General features: G+C 42.6%; 1 protein-coding gene across 1 annotated transcript in view; it reads left to right on the top strand.

The window, feature by feature from the left end:
- Positions 1–1,358: 1,358 nt before the first annotated feature.
- LOC117513115 (inactive dipeptidyl peptidase 10) overlaps positions 1,359–24,075 on the top strand; it is a 108,032-nt gene continuing 85,315 nt past the window's right edge. The window contains exon 1 of the mRNA XM_034173452.1: positions 1,359–1,481. Within this exon, the coding sequence (XP_034029343.1) occupies positions 1,384–1,481 (98 nt within the window). The 5' untranslated portion in view covers positions 1,359–1,383. The remainder of the gene's footprint in view (positions 1,482–24,075) is intronic.

Raw genomic sequence — 24,075 nt, 5'->3', positions numbered from 1 at the left:
CAGCTCCCAATTCAGATCAGGGAGACAGATACCCTCTCTACTTTTAAGATTAGGCTTAAAACTTTCCTTTTCGCTAAGGCTTATAGTTAGGGCTGGATCGGGTGACCCTGGACCATCCCTTGGTTATGTTGCTTTAGACGTAGACTGTGTTTCATAATTATTGTATGGCCTTGCCTTGCAATGTGGAGCGCCTTGGGGCAACTGTTTGTTGTGATTTGGCGCTATACAAGAAAAAAGTTGATTGATTGATTGATTGATCATGATATGGGCATGTTTCTCCTACTATGGTGTTGGGCCTATATATCGCATACCAGGTATCATGGATCAGTTTGGATATGTCAGAATACTTGAAGAGGTCATGTTGCCTTATGCTGAAGAGGACATGCCCTTGAAATGGGTGTTTCAACAAGACAATGACCCCAAGCACACTAGTAAACCAGCAAAATCTTGGTTCCAAACCAACAAAATTAATGCCTCGCAGATGTGAAGAAATCATGAAAAACTGTGGTTATACAGCTAAATACTAGTTTAGTGATTCACAGGATTGATAAAAAAGCAGTTTGAACATAATAGTTTTGAGTTTGTACCGTCAACAGCAGATGCTACTATTAGTGTGAACACCCCCTTTTCTACTTTTTTTTACTAATAGCCCAATTTCATAGCCTTAAGAGTGTGCATATCATGAATGCTTGGTCTTGTTGGATTTGTGAGAATCTATTGAATCTACTGGTACCTTGTTTCCCATGTAACAATAAGAAATATACTCAAAACCTGGATTAATCTCTTTAGTCACATAGCACTACTATTATTCTGAACACTACTGTACAAATGAAAGTTCTATAGAAATGTTGCCTTTGTGCCTTTATTATTAGAACAACCTTGTGTAACCTTTGAGTAATTTCTGTAAAATTAGCTCATTCATTGAAGTGGATGACTCACGTCTGCAGTGCAGATCTCACATATTGTTACACCCTCATCTGCACACACAGCATCACCAAAACGAAAGCTATTTTTTTCTATTTAACTAAAGCTAATTCATGATGAAAACACTGCTTCACATTGCTTTTCTTTTTACTTTTCTGAAATAATTGCACTCAGCTCAATTAAATGGCTTCATTCATCCCCTGAAAGCCAATTAATGTTCTACATTTCTGACTCTCTCTCTTGAAACCTTTGCACTTATGAAGATCAAACCCTTCCAAATTCCTGTCACTTCAATCACATTGAATAATTTTATATTTCTGGATGCTTAGATTCAAGTTTATAAATGTACCATCATGTTTTCCCCCATCCTGTCTGACTGTATTGCCTCCTCTATTTTTACCCGATGTATCTGCCTGCTTCTTACAAGCCTCTTCATCTCTATTTCTCGACTTCTGTGTAATGCAGCCTGCCATCCCCTCTGTCCTGCCTCGCTTCTTGACATCGGGGAACTGGGACGTCACCTCGCTCAGCGCCCTCGATGAGAAATCTGGAAAGATGTATGTGAGAGTCACAGTGTGTGGAGCCGTGTTGACTCACCCACCGGCACCTTTAGGACAGTGACACATACCAACGATAAGGCAGGAAGGGCAGAATAATGTCATCAAAGATGAAAGGAAGTACCTTTGTGAGGTCAGAGGTTGCATGCTGCACAATAGCTTTACCGCAATAAGATGGAGTGTCATTTTAGAGGGGGGGGGGGGGGGGTTAGTGGAGTGAAAAATAGCTTTGGCTCTGACTTTTTTCATAGTAATTTTGCCTCCGTACACCCCCAGAATATGGTTGGAATTAAATCAATAAAGATGTGCTTGTTGTCAAGAATTTTAGCTTTAATTCAAGGGGTTTAACAAAAAAGACCATATTAACCATAAGCCTTACAAATCGAGGCTTGAGCCTTTTGACAAATTGTAGCTGATACAGTGCCCTTCAAAAGTACTGGAATACTTGGTATTTCACACATTTAAATTTTGGTTTATGCCATTTAAAACAAAACAAAAAACTACACAAACATTTTAAAAAATTCTTTTCTTTCTTTCTTTTCTCTATTATCTTCCTTAAACTCAAACTGAATGCAAGTCTCAAGAACTTGATATAAATTAATTAAAAATATAAAAGCCAAGATGATGGGTTGTATAAGTGTTGGAATTCTTTGGTATAATACGTGTAAATAATCAGTATCAATATTGCCAGTTTTCTTCAGACAAGTCAGGGGTTGGATACATGAACATTTTCAAGTCACTGAATATGTCTTGGACTTTATTTACATCAATTATGAAGAAATACAAACAGTGTGGTACTCTATGGTAAATCTGTGTGGAGTAGATAAGTAAAAAAAAAAAAACTGAGTGACTGTGCAAGAAAGAAAAGAGTGAGGAAAGCCACCAACAGGCTCAGACAACCCAGAGGAAGTTATAGGTTTCTGTTATGTGTCGGACGCAGCTCGGAGAACCGACCAGCGTTTGAAGGACCCAGTATGAAATAAGCAGAGCACGGTACAAAGGCTAACTGAATTTAATACATAACAGTGATACAAAAATAACAAAAGAAAGTGCAGTCTGGCGTGGTGCGCTCCCAGCAGCGCTAACGTTCCGGAGCCAGAAGCTGTTCGGACCCAAGGACCCCGCCGACACCCCCCAGGTGGCCGCAACAAACCGAGTCTGTGAAAGAAGGAACCATTATGTGAGTCCACACTCTACACACAGAGAGAACACTTAAAGGTGTACAAACAGCAAACACTTCCTGGCTTGATTACTAATCAGCTTCCCAACCTGCAGGCATGGAACATCCAGTTCACAAAACTCCACTGCAGTGGAAGCCGATACATGACTAACATACAGCTCAATATAATAAAGGTGTGAGGGACACCACATTTACTGACTGTATAAATGTTAGTCACAAAATCTAACGTACCTCAGGAAGTGTGCTGACGAGCGTGAGACCTCACCCCCTCCTCTTTCACAGACCGTGCATCAAACCCTGGACGTTCTCTGCATCCACTGATGATGAGATGGCTCCCGAGACGACGATCTCACCCGTCTGGTCACAAGGTCGAGTCTCTGGCAAATACACACTGTATACTCCAGTCTTAAATGCCACCATGTTCCAATCCATATAGATGCACCTCAGCTGTGAGTCCTGACGAGCCGCAGGTGATCAGGGTGAGGTCCTGATAACCTCAGCAACACAGCCACTCAGTCCCAAATGCAAGCCACCTGGAAGGAGAAACAAAGGACAGAAACAAAAAAGGCAGCCAGGCCCCCCCAGCCATACAACAGTACCCCACCCTCACAGGAAGCCTCCCGGCGACCACACAAACCTGGCCCAGGAGAAACACCCCCCTCCAGGGACCATGGCTGGAAACCGCATCTGCATTCGTCTTCCAACAGAATGGTTAATGTCCTCTCATCTGGCTGCATCCTTGCCTTTGTTTCAGTCAGTCACTTAGCACAGGTGTGGCCAGGAGTTCTTAAACCTGTGCAGTCAGCCTTTATCCAACCATGTGCGGTCATTAGTCATAAAACAAAAAAGACAAACACAAACAACCAAACCACCCCCCCCCCCCTCCCCAGGGGACCGTCCTATCAAACCCCGGGATGAGGAGAAAAGAAAAACCCCAAACTTAAGCTTACAAATAAAAGAGCTAAAACACCCCCCCCCCCCCCCCAAACGACATGTAGGGACCAACACCCCCCAGAGGACTTCCCGCCAGCTCCAGGAGTAATAACCACAGCCGAGGTCCCTCTGGGATCCAACGTCACCCACGGGGACTCCCAGCGCCTCCCAGAGGACCACTCGTCAACCCCAGGAGACGCCTCCCCTCATGACCAACGGACCCAGCCCCGGCCATCTACGGCTAGATGGACCCACAGCCCTTTCCCCCCCAGAGGACACCACAGTCAAACCCTGAGGGCGGAAACTGGGGGGAAAAACAAGAAGAGAGAAAAAAAAAAACATACAAACAAAACAACCCCAACCCCACCCCCTTGGCGCAGTGGAAACTGGAAGCACGTCCAGTGTCACCAACCGTGACTATACCCCAGAAGCCAACCGGGAGGAGTGGAACAGCGGTTATGGCAAACGGCGCCACTCCTCCGACTTCTACACCAGCCACTAGCTGCGGGTATATCCCACTGCCCCAAACCTCAGCCACGCCAATGGCAGACGGCCAAAGGCGTGCTGAAGCCGGAGGTGGAACAGGGAATCAAACACCCCACCCCCCCACCCCCCACCCCCAGGTGCAGAGGTTACCCGGGAAACGCCCAGTATAACCAAACTGCACCACTCCAGCAACGCCGACACTACGGCTCACCCGGCTGGAGCCAGAGGAGAAGAGAGGGAAGAAAAAGAAAATACCCCAAATTAGGCCAAAATTACAAAATTTTGTCATGGTCCAAATACTTACAGTTGTATGTAAAAGTTTGGGCCCCCTGATGATTTCCATGATTTTCCTTTATAATTCATTGGTTGTTTGGATCAGCATTTTCAGTTAAATATATCATATAGCAGATAAACAAACTGATATTTGAGAAGTGAAATGAAGTTCATAGGATTTACAGAAAGTGTGCAATAATTCTTTAAACAAAATTAGGCAGGTGCATAAATTTGGGCACCCTAACATAAAAAATACATCAATATTTAGTAGATCCTCCTTTTGCAGCCTCTAAATGCTTCCTATAGCTTCCAATGAGAGTCTAGATTCTGGTTGAAGGTATTTTGGACCATTCTTCTTTACAAAACATCTCAGGTTTGTTGGTTTCTGAGCATGGACAGCCCGCTTAAAATCACACCACAGATTTTCAATAATCTTCAGGTCTGGGGACTGAGATGGCCATTCCAGAACGTTGTACTTGTTCCTCTGCATGAATGTCTTAGTAGATTTTGAGCAGTGTTTAGGGTCGTTGTCTTGTTGAAAGATCCAACTTTGTCACTGATTCATGAACATTGTTCTCAAGAATCTCCTGATATTTGTTGTATGGTTGGGGGTGCCTGGCTGCTTTTTGTTTCTGTCTTCTGTTTCTGTCTTTTGTTTTTCCTTCCAGGTGGCACGCGTTTAGGACTGAGTGGCTGTGTGGCTGAGTAATCAGGACCTCACCCTGATCACCTGAGGCTGATCATGTGCAGCTCGTCAGGACTCACAGCTGTGGTGCATCTACACGGATTGGAGCATGGTGGCATTTAAGTCTGGAGTACACAGTGTGTATTTGCCAGAGACTCGACCTTGTGACCAGACGGGTGAGATCGTCGTCTTGAGAGCCATCTCATCATTATGGATGCAGAGACCGTCCAGGTTTGATGTCATGGTCTGTGAAAGAGGAGGGGGTGAGGTCTCACGCTCGTCAGCACACTTCCTGAGGTACGTTAGGTTTTGTGACTAACATTAGTACAGTCAGTAAATGTGGTGTCCCTCACACCTTATTACATTGAGCTGTTATGTTAGTCGTTTAATCAGCTTCCACTGCAGTTGAGTATGTGAACTGGGTGTTCCATGCCTGCAGGGTGGGAAGCTGATTAGTGATTAAGCCAGGAAGTGTTTGCTGTTTGTGTACACCTTTGAGTGGTCTCTCTGTGTGTGGAGTGTGGACTCACATGATGGTTTCTTCTTTCACAGACTCGGTTTGTCGCGGCCACCTGGGGGGTGTCGGCGGGGTCCCTGGGTCCGAACTGTTTCTGGCTCCGGACCGTTAGTGCTGCTGGGAGCACACCGGCATTCCACCATGCCAGACCGCGCACTCTTTTGTTTCTATTATCACATCACTGTTATGTTATTAAATTTTGTTATCCTTTGTACCGTGCTCTGCTTATTTCATACTGGGTCCTTCAAACGCTGGTCGGTTCTCCGTCCTGCGTCCTACACATAACAATATTGACTGGAATCCATGTAACCCTCAACTTTAACAAGATTCCCAGTACCTGCACTGGCCACCAGTGGTGGGCACAGTTCCGCTAATCTGCTAACTGCTAATTATCAAAGCTAATGTCTTCATTATCGGATTAGTTTTTCAGATAACTTTGAAAACCATCATCGGACCAATTACCTTCCGATAAGTTTTGGTCCAGTAATTTTTAGACCGCTAACATATGTTTGCAGATGTGGTGAACAAAGCCTAACAGTTACAAACATTTATTAAGTTTACAATCAGTTGAGTACCTACCTGTTAAATGTTTTGTAGTAGATGTGCAGTTCTATCCTCTGTAAACAGAGGAGAACTGGTTCCAGAAGAAACTACTCTATCCTTTGCAGGCAAAGGAGAAGTGGTCACAAAAAATAAAAAAACTCATTTCTTTTGACCCCTTATGGATACGCTGGCAATATCACCCAAGTCATCCAGAGGCATACAGTTTTAACTTGTGGTTAAAATTTTAACCAAACTAATTTCGGACAAGTTATTTAAATTAACGTCACGTCTGAAGTGAAAATATCAGATATATGTATATATGTTTTAGTTTTAAAGTAATGCACTAATTTTGAAGGTTTTAGTGTGGACGTGCTGTCTCCACAAAGTGCATTATGGGTAATCTCAGTACATTCACAACAGAAAACATGCATTTGAGATGCTCTGATCAGGCTCCACACGGACAACAGCATTAAACTCTTTGTACATTCAATTTTCAATTTAATTCAATTTAATTATCTTATAATGCGCCAAATCACAGCAAAATCCATCTCAAGGCGCCTTACATGGAACAAGTCAACATAAAATTTAAATAAATAATTAAAAACGAATAAAAAATTTCAAACACATAATTAAAAACAGAAGTAAAAGAATAAATCAGATAAAAAAATAAAAACTATTCATAAGAAAGAGAATAAAAATGGGTTTGCAGTCTTGACTTAAAAATGTCCACGGACTCTGACTGCCTCACAGTCGCAGGAAGACTGTTCTACAGGGTGGGTGCAGGATGAGAAAAGGCTCTTTGACCTGCTGACTTCTTCTTCACGCTGGGAACACAGAGAAGTCCCACACAACCGCAGAGCCCGGGCCGGCACGTAGAGTTCCACCAGATCAGCCAGATAAGATGGTGCCAGTCCATGAACAACTTTATAAGTCAATAACAAAACCTTAAAATCTGCTCTCACAAAGACAGGGAGCCAGTGCAAAGATGCCAAAATGGGTGTGATATGTTCAGACCTTCTGCTATGTGTCAACAATCTGGCGGCAGCGTTCTGAACCAGCTGAAGACCCCTAATGCTGGACTGCAGTAACTCTGAAAATAGAACATTACAATGATCTAGTCTAGAAGAAACAAAAGCTTGAGTCAGGGTCTCAGCATCAGTCATCAACAGGATGGGGCGGATCCTCGCTTAATGTGGAGGTGAAAAGACAGTGTGGGATCAAAAATTACCCCAGGTTTCCTCATTTTGTCTGTATGTTGTATGACACACAAACCCAGGCTGAGCGCCAGCTGGTCAAACTGATGCCGATGTCTCGTTGGATCAAGAACCATCATTTCAGTCTTATCAACGTTTAAAAGTAGGAAGTTACTAGACATCCAACTTCTCACTGATAGAAGACAGTCCTCCAGGGATTTTATGGGAGTGAGATTTCCCTCAATTATTGGCATGTACAACTATCAACAGCGTAACAATGAAAGGCAATCCCAAAACTCCACAGTATACGTCCAAGGGGTGCTACATACATGGAGAAAAGCAAGGGACCTAAAACGGATCCATGTAGAACCCCAAATCATGTCACTAAGGTTAGAGGTAGTGTTATTATACAAGACACATTGAGAACGACTGGACAAATATGACGTCAACCACACAAGGGCACTTCCAGTAATCCCAAAAAGATTCTCCAACCTATCAATCAATCAATCAATCAACTTTTTTCTTGTATAGCGCCAAATCACAACAAACAGTTGCCCCAAGGCGCTCCACATTGCAAGGCAAGGCCATACAATAATTATGAAACACAGTCTACGTCTAAAGCAACATAACCAAGGGATGGTCCAGGGTCACCCGATCCAGCCCTAACTATAAGCCTTAGCGAAAAGGAAAGTTTTAAGCCTAATCTTAAAAGTAGAGAGGGTATCTGTCTCCCTGATCTGAATTGGGAGCTGGTTCCACAGGAGAGGAGCCTGAAAGCTGAAGGCTCTGCCTCCCATTCTACTCTTACAAACCCTAGGAACTACAAGTAAGCCCGCAGTCTGAGAGCGAAGCGCTCTAATGGGGTAATATGGTACTATGAGGTCCCTAAGATAAGATGGGACCTGATTATTCAAAACCTTATAAGTAAGAAGAAGAATTTTAAATTCTATTCTAGCATTAACAGGAAGCCAATGAAGGGAGGCCAACACGGGTGAGATATGCTCTCTCCTGCTAGTCCCCGTCAGTACTCTAGCTGCAGCATTCTGAACCAACTGAAGGCTTTTTAGGGAACTTTTAGGACAACCTGATAATAATGAATTACAATAGTCCAGCCTAGAGGAAACAAATGCATGAATTAGTTTTTCAGCATCACTCTGAGACAAGACCTTTCTGATTTTAGAGATATTGCGTAAATGCAAAAAGGCAGTCCTACATATTTGTTTAATATGCGCTTTGAATGACATATCCTGATCAAAAATAACTCCAAGATTTCTCACAGTATTACTAGAGATCAGGGAAATGCCATCCAGAGTAACGATCTGGTTAGACACCATGCTTCTAAGATTTGTGGGGCCAAGTACAATAACTTCAGTTTTATCTGAGTTTAAAAGCAGGAAATTAGAGGTCATCCATGTCTTTATGTCTGTAAGACAATCCTGCAGTTTAGCTAATTGGTGCGTATCCTCTGGCTTCATGGATAGATAAAGCTGGGTATCATCTGCGTAACAATGAAAATTTAAGCAATACCGTCTAATAATACTGCCCAAGGGAAGCATGTATAAAGTGAATAAAATTGGTCCTAGCACAGAACCTTGTGGAACTCCATAATTAACTTTAGCCTGTGAAGAAGATTCCCCATTTACATGAACAAACTGTAATCTATTAGACAAATATGATTCAAACCACCGCAGCGCAATGCCTTTAATACCTATGACATGCTCTAATCTCTGTAATAAAATTTTATGGTCAACAGTATCAAAAGCAGCACTGAGGTCCAACAGAACAAGCACAGAGATAAGTCCACTGTCCGAAGCCATAAGAAGATCATTTGTAACCTTCACTAATGCTGTTTCTGTACTATGATGAATTCTAAAACCTGACTGAAACTCTTCAAATAGACCATTCCTCTGCAGGTGATCAGTTAGCTGTTTTACAACTACCCTCTCAAGAATCTTTGAGAGAAAAGGAAGGTTGGAGATTGGCCTATAATTAGCTAAGATAGCTGGGTCAAGTGATGGCTTTTTAAGTAATGGTTTAATTACTGCCACCTTAAAGGCCTGTGGTACATAACCAACTAACAAAGATAGATTGATCATATTTAAGATTGAAGCATTAAATAATGGTAGGACTTCCTTGAGCAGCCTGGCAGGAATGGGGTCTAATAAGCATGTTGATGGTTTGGATGAAGTAACTAATGAAAATAACTCAGACAGAACAATCGGAGAGAAAGAGTCTAACCAAATACCGGCATCACTGAAAGCAGCCAAAGATAACGATACGTCTTTGGGATGGTTATGAGTAATTTTTTCTCTAATAGTCAAAATTTTGTTAGCAAAGAAAGTCATGAAGTCATTACTAGTTAAAGTTAATGGAATACTCAGCTCAATAGAGCTCTGACTCTTTGTCAGCCTGGCTACAGTGCTGAAAAGAAACCTGGGGTTGTTCTTATTTTCTTCAATTAGTGATGAGTAGAAAGATGTCCTAGCTTCACGAAGGGCTTTCTTATAGAGCAACAAACTCTTTTTCCAGGCTAAGTGAAGATCTTCTAAATTAGTGAGACGCCATTTCCTCTCCAACTTACGGGTTATCTGCTTTAAGCTACGAGTTTGTGAGTTATACCACGGAGTCAGACACTTCTGATTTAAAGCTCTCTTTTTCAGAGGAGCTACAGCATCCAAAGCTGTCTTCAATGAGGATGTAAAACTATTGACAAGATACTCTAACTCCCTTACAGAGTTTAGGTAGCTACTCTGCTCTGTGTTGGTATATGACATTAGAGAACATAAAGAAGGAATCATATCCTTAAACCTAGTTACAGCGCTTTCTGAAAGACTTCTAGTGTAAGTCTAGGGTAGTCCATCAGGGTAAATGTAAATGTTATTAAAAAATGATCAGACAAAAGGGAGTTTTCAGGGAATACTGTTAAGTCTTCTATTTCCATACCATAAGTCAGAACAAGATCTAAAATATGATTAAAGTGGTGGGTGGACTCATTTACTTTTTGAGCAAAGCCGATAGAGTCTAATAATAGATTAAATGCAGTGTTGAGGCTGTCATTCTCAGCATCTGTGTGGATGTTAAAATCGCCCACTATAATTATCTTGTCTGAGCTAAGCACTAAGTCAGACAAAAGGTCTGAAAATTCACAGAGAAACTCACAGTAACGACCAGGTGGACGATAGATAATAACAAATAAAACTGGTTTTTGGGACTTCCAATTTGGATGGACAAGACTAAGAGACAAGCTTTCAAATGAATTAAAGCTCTGTCTAGGTTTTTGATTAATTAATAAGCTGGAATGGAAGATTGCTGCTAATCCTCCGCCCCGGCCCGTGCTACGAGCATTCTGACAGTTAGTGTGACTCGGGGGTGTTGACTCATTTAAACTAACATATTCATCCTGCTGTAACCAAGTTTCTGTTAGGCAGAATAAATCAATACGTTGATCAATTATTATATCATTTACCAACAGGGACTTAGAAGAAAGAGACCTAATGTTTAATAGACCACATTTAACTGTTTTAGTCTGTGGTGCAATTGAAGGTGCTATATTATTTTTTCTTTTTGAATTTTTATGCTTAAATAGATTTTTGCTAGTTATTGGTGGTCTGGGAGCAGGCACCGTCTCTACGGGGATGGGGTAATAGGGGGATGGCAGGGGGAGAGAAGCTGCAGAGAGGTGTATAAGACCACAGCTCTGCCTCCTGGTCCCAACGCTAGACAGTCACAGTTTGGAGGATCCCAAAAAATTGGCCAGATTTCTAGAAATGAGAGCTGCTCCCTCTAAAGTGGGATGGATGCCGTCTCTCCTAACAAGACCAGGTTTTCCCCAGAAGCTTTGCCAATTATCAATGAAGCCCACCTCATTTTTTGGACACCACTCAGACAGCCAGCAATTCAAGGAGAACATGCGGCTAAACATGTCACTCCCGGTCTGATTGGGGAGGGGCCCAGAGAAAACTACAGAGTCCGACATTGTTTTTGCAAAGTTACACACCGATTCAATGTTAATTTTAGTGACCTCCGATTGGCGTAACCGAGTGTCATTACTGCCGACGTGAATTACAATCTTACCAAATTTACGCTTAGCCTTAGCCAGCAATTTCAAATGTCCTTCGATGTCGCCTGCTCTGGCCCCCGGAAGACAATTGACAATGGTTGCTGGTGTCGCTAACTTCACATTTCTCAAAACAGAGTCGCCAATAACCAGAGTTTGATCCTCGGCGAGTGTATCGTCGAGTGGGGAAAAACGGTTAGAGATGTGAACTGGGTTGACGGTGTACACGGGGCTTCTGTTTAGGGCTACGCTTCCTCCTCACAGTCACCCAGTCAGCCTGCCTTCCCGACTGCACGGGGTCTGCCAGGGGGGAACTAACGGCGGCTAAGCTACCTTGGTCCGCACCGACTACAGGGGCCTGGCTAGCTGTAGAATTTTCCACGGTGCGGAGCCGAGCCTCCAATTCGCCCAGCCTGGCCTCCAAAGCTACGAATAAGCTGCACTTATTACATGTACCGTTACTGCTAAAAGAGGCCGAGGAATAACTAAACATTTCACACCCAGAGCAGAAAAGTACGGGAGAGACAGGAGAAGCCGCCATGCTAAAACGGCTAAGAGCTAGTAGCTACGCTAAGCTAGCGGATTCCCAAACAGGGAATCCGACACTAGACAGGCTGTGGAGCAGCACAGGTAACGCACGACAACAGTGCTAAAATAAAATAAAAATCCACTAGACAGGCTGTGGAGCAGCACAGGTAACGCACAACAACAGTGCTAAAAAATAAAATAAAAATAAAAATCCACTGGACAGGCTGTGGAGCAGCACAGGCAACGCACGACAACAGTGCTAAAACAAAATAAAAATCCACTAGACAGGCTGTGGAGCAGCACAGGCAACGCACGACAACAGTGCTAAAACAAAATAAAAATCCACTAGACAGGCTGTGGAGCAGCACAGGTAACGCACGACAACAGTGCTAAAATAAAATAAAAATCCACTAGACAGGCTGTGGAGCAGCACAGGTAACGCACAACAACAGTGCTAAAAAATAAAATAAAAATCCACTGGACAGGCTGTGGAGCAGCACAGGTAACGCACGACAACAGTGCTAAAACAAAATAAAAATCCACTAGACAGGCTGTGGAGCAGCACAGGTAACGCACAACAACAGTGCTAAAACAAAATAAAAATCCACTAGACAGGCTGTGGAGCAGCACAGGTAACGCACGACAACAGTGCTAAAACAAAATAAAAATCCACTAGACAGGCTGTGGAGCAGCACAGGTAACGCACAACAACAGTGCTAAAAAATAAAATAAAAATCCACTGGACAGGCTGTGGAGCAGCACAGGTAACGCACGACAACAGTGCTAAAACAAAATAAAAATCCACTAGACAGGCTGTGGAGCAGCACAGGTAACGCACGACAACAGTGCTAAAACAAAATAAAAATCCACTAGACAGGCTGTGGAGCAGCACAGGTAACGCACGACAACAGTGCTAAAACAAAATAAAAATCCACTGGACAGGCTGTGGAGCAGCACAGGCAACGCACGACAACAGTGCTAAAAAATAAAATAAAAATAAAAATCCACTGGACAGGCTGTGGAGCAGCACAGGTAACGCACGACAACAGTGCTAAAAATAAATAAATAAATAAAATAAAATAATAAAATAAATATTGCTATATATATCATATTTTGCTATCGAGCAAAATATGATGATTCATGGTATCAAACGCAGCACTGAGACCTAACAACACCAAAACTGTAGTGGTGTCTGAGTCCATTGTTTGCAGAAGATCATTCAATACTTTAGCGAGCGCTGTCTCTGTGGAGTGATATTTCCTAAAAGCAGACTGCAGTGGCTCAAAAAGATCATTCTCAGTGGGGTGGTATACGAGCTGCCATGAATGTTGTGTGGGCCGCTGAAGAGGAGGTACTGCTGGCCCACCACCACCAGAGGGCGCCCTGTCTGGAGTGCGGGCTCCAGGCACCAGAGGGCGCTGCCGCCTCACAGGAGCAGCCGGGGTGACAGCTGTCACTTATCGCCTACAACAGCTGTCACCAATCATCTGATCAGCAGTGGTATATCAGCAGGACGACATCTCCACCTCTTTGCCGAGATATCGCTCTACCGAGGAGGTAACGTACTCAGCCGACTTTGTTGTCTTCCTGACAGGAATACCTGTTACTTTGTGTGTTGGATAGCAGATATTTTGTTTCCTTTTTTCCGACGAGAGGTGGAGGTGGTTTTCCACCATACGTGTTGCTGGGTGCAGACGCACCCACATCTAACTGTTTTTGTTCCTCGCCAGCAGTACCAGATCCGACAAGCGGAGGCAGTGGCCACCTGGGAGTTCGGGACTTGGCGGCTCCAGTATTCCCGGGGTTCGGTGGCGGAGGAAATCGTGTGGTTCCGGTTCTGCTTTGGACAGACGTCTCTTATCTTCGAGCCTGCCCACGCGACACATTTTTGTGAATTGACTTCATTGACTATTATTGTAATCTGCTGTGTTTGTTGTGCTTATTCACAACAGTAAAGTGTTGTTATTTGACTTCCTCCATTGTCCGTTCATTTGCGCCCCCTGTTGTGGGTCCGTGTCACTACACTTTCCCAACAATGAAACCACCTTTTCTAAAATTTTGGAACAGAATGATAGATTTGATATCGGCCTGTAAATTTTCAGTACCCTAGGGTCAAGAGTAATGGTCAAGAGGGTCTTCAGTAATGGTTTAATCACTGCAGATTTTAAACATTTAGGAACAGATCCAGAAGTTAAAGAAAGATTAAGAATTTGTAGCACAGTTGGCCAAAGAGTGGGCCACAGGTCCTTAAACAGTTTTGTTGGTATAGGATCAAATAAACAGGTTGTGCTTTTTGAAGAGGCCACGAGTTTCGTCAGCATGCCTAATGAAATACTGTTAAATTCTGTGAATCGAGGTAACACCTCAGTGGTAGCACCTCCATAGCAGGTTTTAATGGCTGTGCCGAGGCGTGCTGAGAGTTTTCATTTCATTTTATTGGTTTATTTGACAGGGACACTGCATATTAATGAAAGTACAATTGTTTATATATATATACGAGGTCTGTGAGAAAACTATCCAACCTTTTTATTTTTTTCAAAAACTATATTGATTTGAATCACGTGTGCTTGCATCAGACAAGCTTGAACCTTCGTGCGCATGCGTGAGTTTTTTCACGCCTGACGGTTGCATCATTCGCCTGTGGGCAGGCTTTGTGGGAGGAGTGGTCCAGCCCCCTCGGCAGATTTTCATTCTCAGCAAACAGCTGAGCTACTGCCACTTTGTTCCATGAAATTTTTTTCAGAAGCTCTGCCAGACAGCCAGCTGGAAACCATTTGGAAGATTCAGGTGGCTTTCGATGGTTTTTCAGTCGAGTGAGTATCCGAGAAATTGTTTAACAGCTGGGCATGTTCCAGCTTGTCCTGTGAGACTTCCAACACCGAGGAAGTCTTTTCTTGCTTGCCTCTACTGGTGGTTGGCTCTCACTGCGGTATTGTATCACTTCCTGTTCCGGAGCACAGCGGTGTTTTTCTGTATCTGTTAGCTGTTTAATCTGCGCAGTTAGATTGATCTAGTTATCTAGATTACGATTTGTTTCCCAGTGTAATCTTTACGTGCCTTAACTAAAGCACTCCTTCTGCTGAATCACCTCTAAATTATTCAGTTTGCGTGTTTTTAGGAATCCGCTAGGTTAGCGTAGCTACTAGCTCTTAGCCGATTTAGCATGGCGGCTTCTCCTGTCTCTCCCACACTTTTCTGCTCTGGGTGTAAAATGTTTAGTTATTCCTCGGCCTCCTTTAGCAGTAATGGTACTTGTAATAAGTGTAGCTTATTCGTAGCTTTGGAGGCCAGGCTGGGCGAATTGGAGAGTCGGCTCCGCACCGTGGAAAATTCTACAGCTAGCCAGGCCCCTGTAGTCGGTGCGGACCAAGGTAGCTTAGCCGCCGTTAGTTCCCCCCTGGCAGATCCCGAGCAGGCTGACTGGGTGACTGTGAGGAGGAAGCGTAGTTCTAAACAGAAGCCCCGTGTACACCGCCAACCCGTTCACATTTCTAACCGTTTTTCCCCACTCGACGACACACCCGCCGAGGATCAAACTCTGGTTATTGGCGACTCTATTTTGAGAAATGTGAAGTTAGCGACACCAGCAACCATAGTCAATTGTCTTCCGGGGGCCAGAGCAGGCGACATTGAAGGAAATTTGAAACTGCTGGCTAAGGCTAAGCGTAAATTTGGTAAGATTGTAATTCACGTCGGCAGTAATGACACCCGGTTACGCCAATCGGAGGTCACTAAAATTAACATTAAATCGGTGTGTAACTTTGCAAAAACAATGTCGGACTCTGTAGTTTTCTCTGGGCCCCTCCCCAATCGGACCAGGAGTGACATGTTTAGCCGCCTGTTCTCCTTGAATTGCTGGCTGTCTGAGTGGTGTCCAAAAAATGAGGTGGGCTTCATAGATAATTGGCAAAGCTTCTGGGGAAAACCTGGTCTTGTTAGGAGAGACGGCATCCATCCCACTTTGGATGGAGCAGCTCTCATTTCTAGTAATCTGGCCAATTTTCTTAAATCCTCCAAACCGTGACTATCCAGGGTTGGGACCAGGAAGCAGAGTTGTAGTCTTACACACCTCTCTGCAGCTTCTCTCCCCCTGCCATCCCCTCATTACCCCATCCCCGTAGAGACGGTGCCTGCTCCCAGACCACCAACAACCAGCAAAAATCTATTTAAGCATAAAAATTCAAAAAGAAAAAATAATATAGCACCTTCAACTGCACCACAGACTAAAACAGTTAAATGTGGTCTATTAAACATTAGGTCTCTCTCTTCTAAGTCCCTGTTGGTAAATGATATAATAATTGATCAACATATTGATTTATTCTGCCTAACAGAAACCTGGTTACAGCAGGATGAATATGTTAGTTTAAATGAGTCAACACCCCCGAGTCACACTAACTGTCAGAATGCTCGTAGCACGGGCCGAGGAGGAGGATTAGCAGCAATCTTCCATTCCAGCTTATTAATTAATCAAAAACCCAGACAGAGCTTTAATTCATTTGAAAGCTTGTCTCTTAGTCTTGTCCATCCAAATTGGAAGTCCCAAAAACCAGTTTTATTTGTTATTATCTATCGTCCACCTGGTCGTTACTGTGAGTTTCTCTGTGAATTTTCAGACCTTTTGTCTGACTTAGTGCTTAGCTCAGATAAGATAATTATAGTGGGCGATTTTAACATCCACACAGATGCTGAGAATGACAGCCTCAACACTGCATTTAATCTATTATTAGACTCTATTGGCTTTGCTCAAAAAGTAAATGAGTCCACCCACCACTTTAATCATATCTTAGATCTTGTTCTGACTTATGGTATGGAAATAGAAGACTTAACAGTATTCCCTGAAAACTCCCTTCTGTCTGATCATTTCTTAATAACATTTACATTTACTCTGATGGACTACCCAGCAGTGGGGAATAAGTTTCATTACACTAGAAGTCTTTCAGAAAGCGCTGTAACTAGGTTTAAGGATATGATTCCTTCTTTATGTTCTCTAATGCCATATACCAACACAGTGCAGAGTAGCTACCTAAACTCTGTAAGGGAGATAGAGTATCTCGTCAATAGTTTTACATCCTCATTGAAGACAACTTTGGATGCTGTAGCTCCTCTGAAAAAGAGAGCTTTAAATCAGAAGTGCCTGACTCCGTGGTATAACTCACAAACTCGCAGCTTAAAGCAGATAACCCGTAAGTTGGAGAGGAAATGGCGTCTCACTAATTTAGAAGATCTTCACTTAGCCTGGAAAAAGAGTCTGTTGCTCTATAAAAAAGCCCTCCGTAAAGCTAGGACATCTTTCTACTCATCACTAATTGAAGAAAATAAGAACAACCCCAGGTTTCTTTTCAGCACTGTAGCCAGGCTGACAAAGAGTCAGAGCTCTATTGAGCTGAGTATTCCATTAACTTTAACTAGTAATGACTTCATGACTTTCTTTGCTAACAAAATTTTAACTATTAGAGAAAAAATTACTCATAACCATCCCAAAGACGTATCGTTATCTTTGGCTGCTTTCAGTGATGCCGGTATTTGGTTAGACTCTTTCTCTCCGATTGTTCTGTCTGAGTTATTTTCATTAGTTACTTCATCCAAACCATCAACATGTTTATTAGACCCCATTCCTACCAGGCTGCTCAAGGAAGCCCTACCATTATTTAATGCTTCGATCTTAAATATGATCAATCTATCTTTGTTAGTTGGCTATGTACCACAGGCTTTTAAGGTGGCAGTAATTAAACCATTACTTAAAAAGCCATCACTTGACCCAGCTATCTTAGCTAATTATAGGCCAATCTACCAACCTTCCTTTTCTCTCAAAAATTCTTGAAAGGGTAGTTGTAAAACAGCTAACTGATCATCTGCAGAGGAATGGTCTATTTGAAGAGTTTCAGTCAGGTTTTAGAATTCATCATAGTACAGAAACAGCATTAGTGAAGGTTACAAATGATCTTCTTATGGCCTCAGACAGTGGACTCACCTCTGTGCTTGTTCTGTTAGACCTCAGTGCTGCTTTTGATACTGTTGACCATAAAATTTTATTACAGAGATTAGAGCATGCCATAGGTATTAAAGGCACTGCGCTGCGGTGGTTTGAATCATATTTGTCTAATAGATTACAATTTGTTCATGTAAATGGGGAATCTTCTTCACAGACTAAAGTTAATTATGGAGTTCCACAAGGTTCTGTGCTAGGACCAATTTTATTCACTTTATACATGCTTCCCTTAGGCAGTATTATTAGACGGTATTGCTTAAATTTTCATTGTTACGCAGATGATACCCAGCTTTATCTATCCATGAAGCCAGAGGACACACACCAATTAGCTAAACTGCAGGATTGTCTTACAGACATAAAGACATGGATGACCTCTAATTTCCTGCTTTTAAACTCAGATAAAACTGAAGTTATTGTACTTGGCCCCACAAATCTTAGAAACATGGTGTCTAACCAGATCCTTACTCTGGATGGCATTACCCTGACCTCTAGTAATACTGTGAGAAATCTTGGAGTCATTTTTGATCAGGATATGTCATTCAAAGCGCATATTAAACAAATATGTAGGACTGCTTTTTTGCATTTACGCAATATCTCTAAAATCAGAAAGGTCTTGTCTCAGAGTGATGCTGAAAAACTAATTCATGCATTTATTTCCTCTAGGCTGGACTATTGTAATTCATTATTATCAGGTTGTCCTAAAAGTTCCCTAAAAAGCCTTCAGTTAATTCAAAATGCTGCAGCTAGAGTACTGACGGGGACTAGAAGGAGAGAGCATATCTCACCCATATTGGCCTCTCTTCATTGGCTTCCTGTTAATTCTAGAATAGAATTTAAAATTCTTCTTCTTACTTATAAGGTTTTGAATAATCAGGTCCCATCTTATCTTAGGGACCTCGTAGTACCATATCACCCCAATAGAGCGCTTCGCTCTCAGACTGCAGGCTTACTTGTAGTTCCTAGGGTTTGTAAGAGTAGAATGGGAGGCAGAGCCTTCAGCTTTCAGGCTCCTCTCCTGTGGAACCAGCTCCCAATTCAGATCAGGGAGACAGACACCCTCTCTACTTTTAAGATTAGGCTTAAAACTTTCCTTTTTGCTAAAGCTTATAGTTAGGGCTGGATCAGGTGACCCTGAACCATCCCTTAGTTATGCTGCTATAGACGTAGACTGCTGGGGGGTTCCCATGATGCACTGTTTCTTTCTCTTTTTGCTCTGTATGCACCACTCTGCATTTAATCATTAGTGATCGATCTCTGCTCCCCTCCACAGCATGTCTTTTTCCTGGTTCTCTCCCTCAGCCCCAACCAGTCCCAGCAGAAGACTGCCCCTCCCTGAGCCTGGTTCTGCTGGAGGTTTCTTCCTGTTAAAAGGGAGTTTTTCCTTCCCACTGTAGCCAAGTGCTTGCTCACAGGGGGTCGTTTTGACCGTTGGGGTTTTACATAATTATTGTATGGCCTTGCCTTACAATATGATATCCTGATCAAAAATGACTCCAAGATTTCTCACAGTATTACTAGAGGTCAGGGTAATGCCATCCAGAGTAAGGATCTGGTTAGACACCATGTTTCTAAGATTTGTGGGGCCAAGTACAATAACTTCAGTTTTATCTGAGTTTAAAAGCAGGAAATTAGAGGTCATCCATGTCTTTATGTCTGTAAGACAATCCTGCAGTTTAGCTAATTGGTGTGTGTCCTCTGGCTTCATGGATAGATAAAGCTGGGTATCATCTGCGTAACAATGAAAATTTAAGCAATACCATCTAATAATACTGCCTAAGGGAAGCATGTATAAAGTGAATAAAATTGGTCCTAGCACAGAACCTTGTGGAACTCCATAATTAACTTTAGTCTGTGAAGAAGATTCCCCATTTACATGAACAAATTGTAATCTATTAGACAAATATGATTCAAACCACCGCAGCGCAGTGCCTTTAATACCTATGGCATGCTCTAATCTCTGTAATAAAATTTTATGGTCAACAGTATCAAAAGCAGCACTGAGGTCTAACAGAACAAGCACAGAGATGAGTCCACTGTCCGAGGCCATAAGAAGATCATTTGTAACCTTCACTAATGCTGTTTCTGTACTATGATGAATTCTAAAACCTGACTGAAACTCTTCAAATAGACCATTCCTCTGCAGATGATCAGTTAGCTGTTTTACAACTACCCTTTCAAGAATTTTTGAGAGAAAAGGAAGGTTGGAGATTGGCCTATAATTAGCTAAGATAGCTGGGTCAAGTGATGGCTTTTTAAGTAATGGTTTAATTACTGCCACCTTAAAAGCCTGTGGTACATAGCCAACTAACAAAGATAGATTGATCATATTTAAGATCGAAGCATTAAATAATGGTAGGGCTTCCTTGAGCAGCCTGGTAGGAATGGGGTCTAATAAACATGTTGATGGTTTGGATGAAGTAACTAATGAAAATAACTCAGACAGAACAATCGGAGAGAAAGAGTCTAACCAAATACCGGCATCACTGAAAGCAGCCAAAGATAACGATACGTCTTTGGGATGGTTATGAGTAATTTTTTCTCTAATAGTTAAAATTTTGCTAGCAAAGAAAGTCATGAAGTCATTACTAGTTAAAGTTAATGGAATACTCAGCTCAATAGAGCTCTGACTCTTTGTCAGCCTGGCTACAGTGCTGAAAAGAAACCTGGGGTTGTTCTTATTTTCTTCAATTAGTGATGAGTAGAAAGATGTCCTAGCTTTACGGAGGGCTTTTTTATAGAGCAACAGACTCTTTTTCCAGGCTAAGTGAAGATCTTCTAAATTAGTGAGACGCCATTTCCTCTCCAACTTACGGGTTATCTGCTTTAAGCTACGAGTTTGTGAGTTATACCACGGAGTCAGACACTTCTGATTTAAAGCTCTCTTTCTCAGAGGAGCTACAGCATCCAAAGTTGTCTTCAATGAGGATGTAAAACTATTGACGAGATACTCTATCTCCCTTACAGAGTTTAGGTAGCTACTCTGCACTGTGTTGGTATATGGCATTAGAGAACATAAAGAAGGAATCATATCCTTAAACCTAGTTACAGCGCTTTCTGAAAGACTTCTAGTGTAATGAAACTTATTCCCCACTGCTGGGTAGTCCATCAGAGTAAATGTAAATGTTATTAAGAAATGATCAGACAGAAGGGAGTTTTCAGGGAATACTGTTAAGTCTTCTATTTCCATACCATAAGTCAGAACAAGATCTAAGATATGATTAAAGTGGTGGGTGGACTCATTTACTTTTTGAGCAAAGCCAATAGAGTCTAATAATAGATTAAATGCAGTGTTGAGGCTGTCATTCTCAGCATCTGTGTGGATGTTAAAATCGCCCACTATAATTATCTTATCTGAGCTAAGCACTAAGTCAGACAAAAGGTCTGAAAATTCACAGAGAAACTCACAGTAACGACCAGGTGGACGATAGATAATAACAAATAAAACTGGTTTTTGGGACTTCCAATTTGGATGGACAAGACTAAGAGACAAGCTTTCAAATGAATTAAAGCTCTGTCTGGGTTTTTGATTAATTAATAAGCTGGAATGGAAGATTGCTGCTAATCCTCCGCCCCGGCCCGTGCTACGAGCATTCTGACAGTTAGTGTGACTCGGGGGTGTTGACTCATTTAAACTAACATATTCATCCTGCTGTAACCAGGTTTCTGTTAGGCAGAATAAATCAATATGTTGATCAATTATTATATCATTTACCAACAGGGACTTAGAAGAGAGAGACCTAATGTTTAATAGACCACATTTAACTGTTGAAGGTGTTATATTATTTTTTCTTTTTGAATTTTTATGCTTAAATAGATTTTTGCTGGTTATTGGTAGTCTGGGAGCAGGCACCGTCTCTACGGGGATGGGGTAATGAGGGGATGGCAGGGGGAGAGAAGCTGCAGAGAGGTGTGTAAGACTACAACTCTGCTTCCTGGTCCCAACCCTGGATAGTCACGGTTTGGAGGATTTAAGAAATTTGGCCAGATTTCTAGAAATGAGAGCTGCTCCATCCAAAGTGGGATGGATGCCGTCTCTCCTAACAAGACCAGGTTTTCCCCAGAAGCTTTGCCAATTATCTATGAAGCCCACCTCATTTGAATGAATGAAGAAAATGAGCGAGAGAAAAAGCTGGATAATGTGGTGAGAGTAAATCAGGAAGTACAAGAGATTAGTAAGGAAGTTAGTGAGGGCTGCTATGAAGAGGATGAAGAGTGGAAAGGCAGTTGGTCCAGATGACATTCCAGTGGAGGTATGGAAATGTCTATGAGAGATGGCAGTAGAGTTTCTAACCAGATTGTTTAATAAAATCTTGGAAAGTGAGAGGATGCCTGAGGAGTGGAGACGAAGTGTGCTGGTTCCTATTTTCAAGAACAAGGGTAATGTCCAGCGCTGCAGTAACTACAGAGGCATAAAATTGATCAGCCACTGCATGAAGTTATGGGAAAGAGTAGTAGAAGCTAGGCTTAGAAAACAGTTGAAGATCTGTGAGAAGCAATATAGTTTCATGCTGAGAAAGAGCACTACAGATGCAATGTTTGCTGTGAGAATACTGTTGGAGAAGTACAGAGAAGGACAGAAAGAGTTACATTGTGTGTTTGTGGACTTAGAAAAAGCTTATGATAGGGTGCCAAGAGAAGAGCTGTGGTATTGTATGAGGAAGTGCAGGACATGTACAAGAATATTGTGACAGCAGTGAGATGGACAGTCAGAATGACAGACTCATTCAAGGTGGAGGTGGGATTACACCAAGGATCAGCTCTGAGTCCTTTCTTGTTTGTAGTGGTGATGGACAGGTTGACAGATGAGATCAGGCAGGAGTCCCCATGGACTATGATGTTTGCAGATGACATTGTGATCTGTAGTGAGAGTAGAGAGCAAGTTGAGTCTCGTCTGGAGAGGTGGAGATATGCTCTGGAGAGAAGGGGAATGAAAGTCAGTAGAAGCAAGACTAAGTCCATGTGTGTGAATGGGAGGGAGCCCAGTGGAATAGTGCAGTTACAAGGAGTAGAAGTGGTGAAAGTAGATGAGTTTAAATATTTGGGGTCAACTGTTCAAAGTAATAGAGAGTGTGGTAGAGAGGTGAAGAAGAGAGTGCAGGCAGGGTGGACTTGGTGGAGAAAGGTGGCAGGAGTGATTTGTGACCGAAGAATATCAGCAAGAGTGAAGGGGAAAGTTTACAAGACAGTAGTCAGACCAGCTATATTGTACGGCTTAGTGGCACTAACAAAAAGACAGGAGGTCTCTGCAGAGACAGAGTCCGGTCGGAATTAATAACTTCAAAATAAATTCCCGCTTTAAATAAAATGACACCTCTTTACAAATGTTGTAATTAGGGATGTCCCGATCCGATCACGTGATCAGAAATCGGGCCCGATCACGTGGTATCAGACTTGATCGAAATCGGACATTCGGATTCCTGATCGGACCCGATCAGGAATATAGATTTTATCCTCATTATTTTGATCAGCGCTATTTCAGGCTCGTTATTGCAGATTAATGGGCCTTTCACACGTGGGAAGCGTCAGAGGCGTGAGACGCGTTGCTTTTTAGAGGCGTCAGAAGCGTCGCTTTAGCTCGGCTTTTGACGTGACGCTTCTGTCGGGAGCGCGCATTGCCGCTTGTCAGCAGGCTGACGCGGTCAAAGTTCAACCCAAACTTTTTTTTTTTTAATTGAACAAAAGAAAAACATAAGTTCAACCGGACAGAGGTGGGGGGAGTTACGCACGCAAAGTTTCTTTCGCAGAATTGCTCTTGGTGTGTTTACGCGCTCAGCCTTATACCTCGATGGAACGACAAGAGGATGATGGACACTTCCCACCAAAACTCTTGCTCAGTCATCCCTCCGTGCGCAGCAGGACCCGGTGCTGACCAAGTCTTCAGGACGATGATCTGTCATCTGATTAACAAAAAGAAAAAAAAAACAAAATTGTCCTGTGATCGTTTGTCTGCAAAACGGAACGAGAGATGGTGTGCACGAGCAACGTGTGCACTCATCACATTTAGGAGCATGTCTTAAAGAACTTCCGTCTTCATTCACGTTCACTGCGCTGCTCTGAACTTGTTCAACACTGATAAAGCATTAGAGGGACACTGAGGACTGTCAGGACGCAAATGTAAGTTGTTTTTTTTTTTTTCTTTTACTTTTCAAGTTGACTTTTGAACTTTCGACGCTCTGAGCTGTGACGTAGCTTCGCGCTGTCCAATAGGAA

This window comes from Thalassophryne amazonica, chromosome 6 (genome assembly GCF_902500255.1).
Source record: "Thalassophryne amazonica chromosome 6, fThaAma1.1, whole genome shotgun sequence".
NCBI lineage: Eukaryota > Metazoa > Chordata > Actinopteri > Batrachoidiformes > Batrachoididae > Thalassophryne > Thalassophryne amazonica.
Note: the sequence above shows the minus strand (reverse complement) of the source record. Positions and strands in the feature narration are given on the sequence as shown.